Raw genomic sequence first — 11,383 nt, forward strand, 5'->3', positions numbered from 1 at the left:
TTCTTAAGCTTGGCCGCTTCCGCCTATGTGGACTTCAACTCCCAGAATTCTCATTAATGGTTTTGCTGACTGTGGAATTCTGGGAGTTGAAGTCCACACGTCTTCAAGTTACTGAGGTTGAGAAACACTGCCCTTAAGAAAGACTCAGGGTAATTAAGACCAGCTCAGAGGATAATTAGAGGTACGAAGTTTATGGAGAGATGGGAAGGAAGTGGGAATGTTTGTTCCTGAGGAGGGAAGACCAAGGGGAGAGCAGAGCAGATCAAGGGTGTCTGCAGGGTATGGTCAAAAAAGTCAAGATGGCAACCATGATGGTGCAACTGAGGCTCATAAAAACCAGATGGGCCAAAAGCCATGGTCGCCATCTTGACTTTTTTGACCACACCTTGCAGACACCCCTGGATTTGATATAGTTTCAAATATCTGGAAGGATATCACATAGAAGATGGTCAAGACCTATTTTCTTGTTCCAGAAAGCAGGAAACAGAACAATCAAGTTAGAGGAAAGCAAACTCCAGCTGAAAGGTTTATTTATTTATTTGCAGGACTTATATGGCGTCCTGTCTCATACAATGACTCTTGGCAGCTCACAACAATCCATGAAACATGGTTAAAAACAGAAAGGCCCTTCCCCCCAGGTGCCAGGCCAAGCACCTCACAGCTTAACCCCCATGCTAGCCCAACGTGTGGTGGCAGAGCCAGGTCTTCACAGCCCTCCGGAAGGCTAAATGAGTAGGGGTCCCTCTGATCTCCACTGGGAGGCTGTTCCAAAGGACTGGGGCGGTCACCAAGAAGACGTGCCTCCGAGGTCCCATCAGGTGGCAACATTTAAGGGAGGGGACCTGGAGCGCCCCCACCCCACCTAACCTAGTAGGATGGGCAGATCCCTTCAGGGAGAGGCAGTCCTGCAAGTAACCTGGCCCTGTGCCATGGAGGGCTTTCAGGGTGATAACCAGCACCTCGAATTGCACCCGGAAAGCAGCTGGGAGCCAGTGCAGCTCACACAGCAGCGGTCTTACTCGGGTGAACCGCAGGGCACCCAAAACTGCATGTGCCGCCGCATTCTGGACCAGTTGCAGCTTCCGGATGGTCTTCAAGGGTAGCCCCATGTACAGCACATTGCAGTAGCCACTGGGAGGTGACTAAGGCATGGGTTGACTGTGAACAAGGCAACCTTGGGAAAACCTCTCTTCAGACTGCTTGAACTGGGGCTCCTGTATTGAGCAGAGGGTTGGACCAGCTGGTCTCAGGGGTCTCCTCCATCTCTAGACGGAATCTACGATTCTGTGATTTAATACAGTGGAGGACCCCAATAGATCTGCTGGAATACACATGCTGCCTGTCACTCAGAAACACTCCTCAAAAAGAAGAAGGCTTTGTGCTTTATCCACCAGGTGTTATTTTGGAGAAGAGATTAAGATAGGTGGGGAGACTAGATAGGTTCAAGTCCCCCATTAGACACAGAAGCTTCGTGGGTGACTTTGGGCCACTCCTTCAGCCCAACCGACCTCTCAAGGTTGCTGTGGAGAAAAATAGGAGGGAGTGCTGCGTAACGCCACTTTGAGCTCCTACATGAAAGGCAAGTTATAAACCTAATGAATCCATAAAATAACTTCAGCTCTATTGTGACACTTTTCAAATTACAGGTACTCCTCGCTTAATGGCCGTTCGCTTAATGACAGTCCAAGGTTATGACAGCCTTGGAAAAAGTGCTTTACGACCTGCACTCACACTTACGACCATCGCAACTGGTTGTCTTGAAGATGCGGCCAGTGTTCAAAACACGACCTTTTCTGCTTGCGTTGCTGCAGCGAGCAGCCAGGATCAGCAAGTGGCGCTGCAGAGCTTCTGTTTTTGCTGGACCTGGAAAAACGGAGGCTGTTGGGAACCGGCTTCCTCCCATCACAGGCCTCCCGTCCTGCAGAAGAGTACGAAAGCAGGTGCTTGGCGGCACCGAAGGCATCAGAAACATCACGACACCTTGGAAGATGAACCTCCTGGACTGGTGTTTTAGGTTATCATGGCATGCGTGCGTGGGTGCACGTGGGCATGCTTGCTTACTCTTTGACGTAAATGGTTTTCTGTCTTGAAAAATAGGCAGGTGATTCTGCCCTCTCTGCCTGCAGTGTGCCACTTTAGCACATGCCACTCCCTGCCACAAGACGTCCCTGTGGCCCAGGAGCTTAAGCGGCTGTCAAAGGTGATTAGAAGCACCCCTGGACCAGGTGCCAGAGATCATTGGACTTCAGCTGTGATGGCTGTGAGGATTTCCATGTTAAGCATGGGGGGGGGGAGTGTCACTTCAGAGCCTGCTTCCAAGGAGCATCAAGCGGATCACGAGGGAAGCCGGGTCCCGGCTTGGCTCAGTCACGTCCCCAAAAGTTCCTCTTGGGTTCGTGAGATGCCTGGGTCCCCCCTTGCAGCCACAAGAGAAACGGCGGTCCCTGTGGTGGGCCCCGAGGCCTGCTCCTGCCCCCTTCCCCTGCAGCATCCTGGCCTCCGCTAGGTTTTTTCTCCTGGGCCAGCCCACAGAACGCAACTGACTCAGACCCCGCAGAATCTGCTGCTACAGAAGGAGAGAGAGGGCGAGATCCTGGCTTGTTTTTCTGCTGGCAGAGTCAGCTCCTGCCCCCGTTTCTTCTCCCCACTGACAAAAGCAACACCAGAATAGATGCCAAGCAGAAGGCAGGAACCTATTTTTAACGCAGATGAGGACAGAAACAACAGCAAAACAACAGCAACAAAAAAAGCCCTTAATTATCTTCAAATAGAAACTTTTTGGTGCTGATCCTTCTTAGATCCACCCCTCCCCCAACTTGGGCGCTTTCTGATTATGCTGGACTACAATGTCCATCATCTTTAACAGCAGGTGGGAGAGGCTTGAGTATTGATATTAGGGTCTACCTCTCCCCCTCCCCATAGGAGGATGGAAACAAGAACTTCCCCAGCGGCAACCCCGGAATGGGACTTTCCAGTCTCTCTTCATGATCTTCTTCTTAACCTATTTTCTGAGTTTGCCTGATTTTTTTTTCCCCTTCAAGTCACTCATGACCCCCCTGGCAACACCCCCCTGGCAACTATATGGGCAAGTCCCTGCAGTTTTTTTGGCAATGTTTTTCAGAAGTGGCCAGCCATTGCCTCCTTCCGAGGGTTGAGAGAGAGGGACTGGCCCAAGGTCACTCAGCTGGCTTCTGTTCTTAAGCTAGGACTGGAACTCAGATCTCTCTGTTCTTAGTCTAGTGCCTTCACCGCTAGACCAACCTGGCTTTTGCATGATACACTGAACCCTAAACTAACCATAAGGGTTCAGTTTGCCCAACAGACTTGGCCTCAGAAAAGGTAACCGAGGTTAACATTAACCAAGCTTAAAGCTGCTGTGTGAATGCAGCCTCCAGGTGCTCACCAATCTGGTCAGGGAACACCACTGAGATCAAATGACAGTGGCAGTCTTCAGCCCTCTGAGTTGGGGTCGGCTTCGTACATCATGCCAAACTGCTGTTTGCTTAGCAAAGGTAAAGGTCTCCCTTGACATGCAGTCCAGTCATGTCCAACTCTAGGGGGCGGTGCTCATCTCCGTTTCAAAGCCGAAGAGCCGGCGTTTGTCTGAAGACACTTCCTCTGTGGTCATGTGGCCGGCATGACTAAACATAAGCGACAACTGGCTGTGCCTGCAAGATGTGCTAAACCATGGCACTGGTTTACAAGCCACAATGGCAAGGTTCAGAGAATTTACTAAGTCAAACCAAACCAACCTTATTCTGGCTTCGTTACTGTAAGTGAATCTCAGCAAACTAAAGCTTCCAGATCATTTGCATTTTCAGCTATCCAAAGAGTGTCATCAGCATAGCACAGGTTATTGATGTTTCCTCCTACAGTTTTAAAACCACGAGCATCGTCCAGTCCAGCTTCTCTCAGTCTATGTTCAGCATAGATGTTGAATACATAAGGGGAGAGTATGCAGCCTTTGCTGACCTAGAGCCAGTTTCTCCATGTTCTGTCCAGACTGTGGTTTCCTGACCAATGTATAGGTTTTACATGAGGACCATGAGATCTTCTGGGAGTCCCATCTTCCTAAGGACATTCTACAGCTTGACAGGGTCAACACAGTCAAAGGCCTTCCTGTAATCAATCAAGCACGTATTGACTTCTTTGGGGTCTTTCTTATTTATCTTTCTTATTTATCTTTCTTATTTATCCAGCATAGAAGATCAGTAATCTCTCCTGTTCCTTGGCCTTTTCTAAAACCAGCTTGAACATCTGGCATCTCTCTTTCCATTTAGGCATCTGATCCGTGTTGGATGAGTCTAAGCATTATTTTAATCACGTGTGAAATTAAGGCTATTGCACAATAGTTTGCACACTCTGTTGGGTCTCCTTTCTTTTGTATGAGTGTCTAGCCCAGCCTTCCTCAACCTTTTGACCCCGGAGGAACCCCTGAAGTATTTTCCAGGCCTCGGGGAACCCCTGCATCTTCAGGCTCAAATACAGGCCAGAAGTTACAAAATGATTCTATTCGTTTCATGCGTAGGCCTGTTTATATGCATTAACCGTGTTCTTAACTAAAAATAAAGAATGAAACTGACCTCTTTAATGTGAAACTGCCTGAATTTGAAATAATTTTTTAAATAAATCACGGTCTCCCAGGGAACCCCTAGGGACTTCTCATGGAGCCCTGGCTGAGAAACCCTGGTATAGACTCAGCTCTTCCTATCCTTTGGTCACTCATTCTCCAGATTTGCTGACATAGCTTGGCTAGAACCTTTATTAATTCTTCTGCCATATCTCTGTAGATATTCCATCAATTCCTCTGGCCCTGTTACTTTCCTCTGTGAGCCTTTCTTAACTTTGCCTTCTCTTCTCGGAAATTTTCACCGTTCGTTCTGACATCCAGTTTGCTTTTTTGCTGGTTTCTTTCTTGGTCGTTGGTAGCTTTTTTTTTTTTTTTTGCATTCGTCCTTTAATTTAATTCCACAGTTCCTCTGGTTCCCTATTAAAGAGGGCCAGGACTTCAAAGCAGTTCCTACTGTTCTCATTGGAAGTGTCATATAGGGACATGATCCTATCAGGGAAACTATCTGGTTTTCTTCTGCTTTAGCTTAACTTGGAATTGGTCAGGGATCTATTCCACAGCCAGTCCCTGGCCACAATTTTGGTATTATAACTGAGGTCTTCGCCTCCTTTTGACAATACTATAGTTAATTTGATTTCTGTGTACTCCATCTGGTGATGGCCATGTATATAGGCATCATTTTAGTTGTTAACTTTAGTTGGGAGGCTGGGTTAGCGATGAAATTGTTGGATTGGCAGAAAAACGACATTTTCCAGCTTCATCTGATTCCTGGGCCAGACACTCCGACTATGTGGCCTTCCGTACTATTTCCAACATTGGCATTCCAGTTTACAGCCATCAGCTGCACACCTTTCTTGTGTGCTTTGTCAGTTTCAGATTGAACCTGACCATTACATTTCTTGACCTCTTCTTCTGCATTGGAGGTTAAACTTGGATAACAGTTCATATTATTAGGTTGGCCCCCACCTTGCTGGCCTTCCAGAAGGGCCTGAAAACTTGGCTTTGTCATCTGGCCCGGGGATCCAGCAACATGGGTGTGGAGCCTGCAAAATGGCTGTATGGCTAGGGAAATTGAGGGCGCTCCCCTGCAGAATTTTTTAATGGTTTTTATTGTTTTTAATGATTTTTTTTGGGGGGGGGGTTATTTTGTTGTATTGTTTTGTGTTTTTAACTCTGTACGCCACTCAGAGTCATGTATGTGAGATGGGCAGCTCCTGTATTTAACTTTACTAAATAAATAAATAGATAAATATTAAAGGGTTTTCTGCAAAGACTAATTGACATTATTTGGTCATTGACTATATTGTACCCAAGTACTATCTTTGCTTCCTGGTGATGAAAGCAAAACCAGTACTTAAACAGGTAGTCCTTGCTTAACAACCACAATTGGGACTGGAATTTCGGTTGCTAAGTGATGTGGTCATTAAGCAAATCACATGGTTGTTAAGCAAATCACACTGTTTCCTATTGATATTGCTTGCTGGAAGCCAGCTGGGAAGGTCAAAAATGGCAATCACGTGACCACAGGATGCTGCGATGGTCATAAATGCAAACTGGTTGCCAAGCACCTGAATTGTGATCACATGACAGTGGGGATGCGACAGAGGTCATAAGTGTGAGAACCAGTCACAAGTCGGGTTTAGTCCCATTGTAAATCCAAACTCGCTAAATGAATAGTCATTAAGTGAGGACTACCTGTATTTGTTTTTCGCGTCCTGAGTAATGAATAGTACGATTTTAGTGTTCAATTCCAATCCATTTCAATTCACTGATGCCTAACTTGTCACCATGTAGTCAATTAATTTCATTTTTCACTGTGTTGCACTTTCCCGTGTTCAAGTTTCTTACATTCCATGTTCCCCCCGTAATTCTGTCTTTGCAGCCTCAGATTTCCTTTTACTGCATCAGCAACTAGAGAACCCAAAGGCTTTAATCTAGCCACATCATAAACATAATTGGGATTCAAAAGATCCTCAGCTGTTCCTCAGTAGCATGCTGAACGCCATCCAGGTTGAGGGGCCCGTCATCTGGCACGGTGTTGTAAATCACTTGATCTTGTCTATCCCTGTGGTTTTCTTGGTAAAAATACAGCAGTGGTTTCCCACTGCCGCCTTCTGCACACTATGAATGGGTGGCTTGGCCGTTGTCACTCAAGCGGTCATCTGCCGCCAGCATCTTCCTACGTCACTGCTGCCCAGCAGAGGATCCTGCTGGCTTTAGCCGGACAGCTGGAATGACCTTCACCTCTTGGGTGACCCTGCTGGGAATGTATACTCCTGGCCTACGCTCCTGGTGCCTTTCGCTCATCCTTCCCAGGAACAACCCCCTCGGCAGTACAGCAGGACCTGGGGGTTGGGCAGACAGTTTATTTGTACAGGTAGTCCTCGCTTAACAACCATTCATTTAGTGAGAGTTCAAACTTAGGATGGTGCTGAAAAAGCAACTTATGACCACTCCTCACACTTACAACCATTGCAGCATCCCCACAGTCACATGATCACGATTCAGGCGCTTGGCAACCAGTCCGCAACAGGTTCACATTTACGACCGTCGCAGCATCCCATGGTCACATGATTGCCATTTTTGACCTTGCTGGCAGGCTTCTGGCAAGCAAACTCAGTGGGGAACCGTGTGACTCGCTTCACAGCCATGTGGTTCACTTACCACCTGTGGTGATTCACTTAACAACTGCTGCAAAAATGTGGTAAAATTGAGTAGGACTCGCTTAATGACCGCTTCGCTTAGCAACCAAAATTCTGGTCCCAATTGTGGTCATTAAGCAAGGACTACCTGTATGTAATAGGTCCTGATGGCAAGGAAAGGAAAGGAAACATAAGGAGGCCAGAGCTTAATGTCTCATTTCTGGCTAATCTGATTTCCCGTGGCAACCACAAACGGGGCAGGATCTAATCACAGATCACACTAAGTCATGACTTGCTGATGCTTAAGATGCCAACGTGCAGTTGATTCATTTCATCTTTCACCGTATTGAGCATTGCCATGCTCATGCTTCCTACATTCCCAGTTCCCACTGTAATTCTGCCTTTGCAGCTACGGATTCTCTTTTGGCTCCAGCGGCTACCTGCCACGGAAGGTTTTCAGTGTTTGTGACTTGCCACGTTCTTTGAACCCAGGCATCCGTGGTCGTGCAGTCAGAGCCCCACCCCCTTATAACGTGTGTCACATGCATGCATTGCATGCGTGGGGCATGAAAAAGGGGCCAGCGTGTCGGTCATACAGTCGCAGCTGCCATCTTAAGTTGTTTGCTCCCCCTGCGAGGAGGCCCCTGCCCTGAACTTATTTTAAGCCCCCCCCTCAGACGGCAGCCATCACTTTCGCAGCTTAACTACACCGCGAAGAATACTTTTCCTTGCCTACCGAGCTCTCGCATGGGTGCTAGGTGATCTGCAGAAAGAAAGGCGCCTTTATGCAGTTCGCCATTAACCTGTGCAACTCACTGCCACAAGATGGGGTGGTGGTCACTCTCTGGGATGGCTTGAAAAGGAGATTGGAGAAGTTCAGGGAGGCCAAGATTATGAAAGGCTCCTTGAAGTCTCCAGGTCTGGGGCAGCGGGTCCCCAAATCCGATCTGCGTGGACAAGGACAGGAGAGGGGCAGCTCCCCCTCCTGCTCAGGAGCCCCCGAGACATTGGCTGGCCTGCGGGAGAAGGCCATGGGGGGGTGAAGTCCACTTGGCTCAATCCAGCAGCTGAATTCTTAGGGGTGCTAAAAAATTGGACGGGTGGGGTGAGCATCAGTAGCGGAAAAGTCGCCCGCCCCCTCGGTTTTCCTCCGGGGGGCTTTTGGCCGCCACCCACGAGGCCGCCCGGCCAAGGAACTGCGAGGCGAGGCTGGCGCTGGTCCGGAAACAAGGAGGGGCGCGAGAGGAGCCCGTTACCGCCCGCGCCCGCGCCCGCCCGCCCGCCGGGATGCCGGGCTGCAGCCGGCGCTGAGCATCCGCGCGCGGCCCCCCCTCCCGCCGCCTCTCGCCGCTTCCCCGGACCGGCTCGGGGGCCACCAGACCGGCGGCGACTCCCGAGGCACCCGCAGCGCCAGCCGGGGGACCCGCCGCCCGCTTCCCCGCCCGCCCCCGCCCGCCCCCCGGCCGGCGACCGGCGCCTGGTTCCGCCGCCTCCATTCCGCAGCCCTCCGCCTCGCCCTCCGCGCGGCTGCGGCGCTCCTGCGCATCCGCACCCAGGCAGCAGCGGCGGCGGCGGCCCCGGAGCGAGGGACAGCCGCGCCGCCGCCCGCCAGCCTCTGCCGGGGGCGCGTGCAGCGAGAGCGGCGCCGGCGGACTGCAGCAGAGCCGGGCGGGCGGGCGGGCGCGCGGGAGGGAGGCACCGCGGGCGGCCTCGCGCCCCTCCTCCGCGCCGGAGCCGGCATGCCCGGGGGGAGCGCGGCGGGCGGCGGCGGCTCGGCGGCGGGCGCCGGGGGCCGGGCGAGCGGCGGGCGCACGCGGGGCTGAGGCGAGATGCTGCCCGTCGGCCGGCCGGGTCCCGCGGGGCGCCGAACGGGGAGGAGCGGCGGCGGGGCGAGCGAGGCTTAGCCGCGAAGGGGGCGGGCGCTCTCCGCCGCGATCGGCTCTGGAGGGGAGCGCGACCGGAGCTCGACGGCTCGGCCTCGCCGCCCGAGGGCCGGCGGCTTCGCGCGGCTGGAGCCCCGCGTGGCCCCCCCGGACCAGCGCGCCCGAGAGCCCGCCGGCCCGGCTGGCTGAGACCGCCCCTGCTTCGCCGCCGCCGCCGCCGCCGCGCCGAGCCTAGCGGCCCGCGGGCGCCCGACGGACGGACGCGCTGCCTTCCTTCCGCCATGCCGCCCAGCCGCCCTCGGGGGGCGGCCGGGGAGCCCTGATCGGCGGCCGCGGGCCGGGCGCTCCGGAGGCGACGCGGGTCGGGCCGGGGTCGTCGCCCAAAGTTGCCGCGGCGGAGGCGCGCGACCCCCTGGCTGAGCCGGCGCTCCTGGCCCGGCGGCGCCCCCTCTTCGCCATGCGGGACGAGGCCGACCCGCCAGCCGCGCGCCCTGCAGGCAGCGCCACCGGGCTCCGGCGGCCGGAGTGCTGAGCGGACGCTCCACCGGGCAGGGGCGGCTCGACAGGGCCGTCCTTGCGGCTCCCCGGCCCGAGAACCGCCGCCGCTGCCGCCTAGGGGGCTGGAGGGGGGGGCGGCCCCGGGTTGCCCCCCGTGCCCGCCCCCGCCATGGGCACCGTGCTGTCGCTCTCTCCCGGCGGCGGGGGGAAAGCCAGCCTGCCCGAGGAGGGCTCAACCAGCTCGCTGGCCCACTACCCCGGTCTGCCCAGCGCCAAAGGCGGCGGGCAGAAGGCTGACAAGACCCTGAAGCGGCCCTCCATGTTCATCCCAGCCCTGACCTGGAAGCGGCTGGTGGCCTCCACCAAGAAGCGGGGTGCCCGGGCCAAGGGCTCGGCCCTCCCCAGCAAGAACTACCCACTGGGCAAGGAGGTGGCCCACCTCAACCACGAGAATGCTCAGAAGTCCCTCTCCTGCGCCAACCTCTCTGGCTACGAGGACGGCGGGCAGCCCCTGGCCCCCCTCGGCACCAAGGGCCCCTCCGCCGCTGCCGGCTCAGCCGCTGCCTTGCTGAAGCCCGGCCTGGGGGGCACCACCACTGCCGCCTCCCCCCGGCGGGTGATTGTCCAGGCCTCCACCAGCGAGCTGCTGAAGTGCCTGGGCGAGTTCCTGTGCCGGCGCTGCTACCGCCTGAAGCAGCTCTCACCCACCGAGCCCATCCTGTGGCTGCGCAGTGTGGACCGCTCCCTGCTGCTGCAGGGCTGGCAGGACCAGGCCTTCGTCACGCCCGCCAACGTGGTCTTCGTCTACCTGCTGTGCCGGGAGATGATCGACGGGGACCTGGTGGCCAGCGAGCAGGAGCTCCAGGCGGCCCTGCTCACCTGCCTCTACCTGTCCTACTCCTACATGGGCAACGAGATCTCCTACCCACTGAAGCCCTTCCTGGTGGAGGCCTCCAAGGACGTCTTCTGGAACCGCTGCCTGCGCATCATCAACGCCATGAGCGCCAGGATGCTCCGGATCAACGCAGACCCACACTACTTTACTCAGGTCTTTGCGGACCTCAAAAACGAAGGCAACGCCGCCCCCGAGGACTTTGCCCGCGTCTTGGACCGGTGACTGGCTGCTGCTTCACATCTGCCCAGGTTCTCTGCGGCTCCTGGGGACCTGGCCTGGAATCGGGAGCCCCAGGGACTGGTGGGCCATTGGCCAACAGAGACGGTGCCCTGAGACAAGGACGGTGTGGCTCGGAATTCAGGGAGTCGACGGGGTGGAGGAGGGATGCAGATGCAAGGAGTTTCATATTTTCCCCTCCTTTAGCTAAAGCCGAGGGGAAGGGGACCCCCAACGGGGGGCTTGGCTTCTGAAAGGCCCCTAGCGTTTAAAGGGCCTCCCCCATTTCTTAGTCCTACTGTTTAAATAGCTGGTTCCTTTTCTTCTTCGTCATGCTGCCAAAACCAACCAACCAACCAACAAGCAAAAATTGAAAAAGAGTATTTGGAGAGAAGAAATGTTAAAACTGCCCTTGAATCCAAGAGGCAACAGCTGAGGCCACAGACCTAGCTCTTCCTTTGGTTTGAACTTCAAAATGTGGCTTTTTAAAAAATGGTGTATTTTCAGACCTTTCCCTGTGGCGCGGATGTCCCCTCCCCTGCAGGCCCCTCTCGGCTCCAGAGCTCTTCAGCTTGGTCGCAGGAACACCAGAGAGGTTTGCCCCCCAGCGCTTATCTTCTGTTTTTTATTTCTGGAAGGGGAGCGTGTGAGTGTGGAGAAGAAGGGCGAATGGGAGATG

General features: G+C 54.2%; 1 protein-coding gene across 1 annotated transcript; it reads left to right on the top strand.

Moving 5' to 3' along the window:
- The first annotated feature begins 9,762 nt into the window (after nt 1–9,762).
- LOC134497542 (cyclin-dependent kinase 5 activator 1-like) lies at nt 9,763–10,710 on the top strand. Its single transcript, XM_063303245.1, has one exon. The coding sequence runs from the start codon at nt 9,763–9,765 to the stop codon at nt 10,708–10,710; it is 948 nt and encodes a 315-aa protein (XP_063159315.1).
- Nucleotides 10,711–11,383: the final 673 nt, after the last annotated feature.

Source organism: Candoia aspera, chromosome 4 (genome assembly GCF_035149785.1).
Source record: "Candoia aspera isolate rCanAsp1 chromosome 4, rCanAsp1.hap2, whole genome shotgun sequence".
NCBI classification, from domain to species: Eukaryota; Metazoa; Chordata; class Lepidosauria; order Squamata; family Boidae; genus Candoia; species Candoia aspera.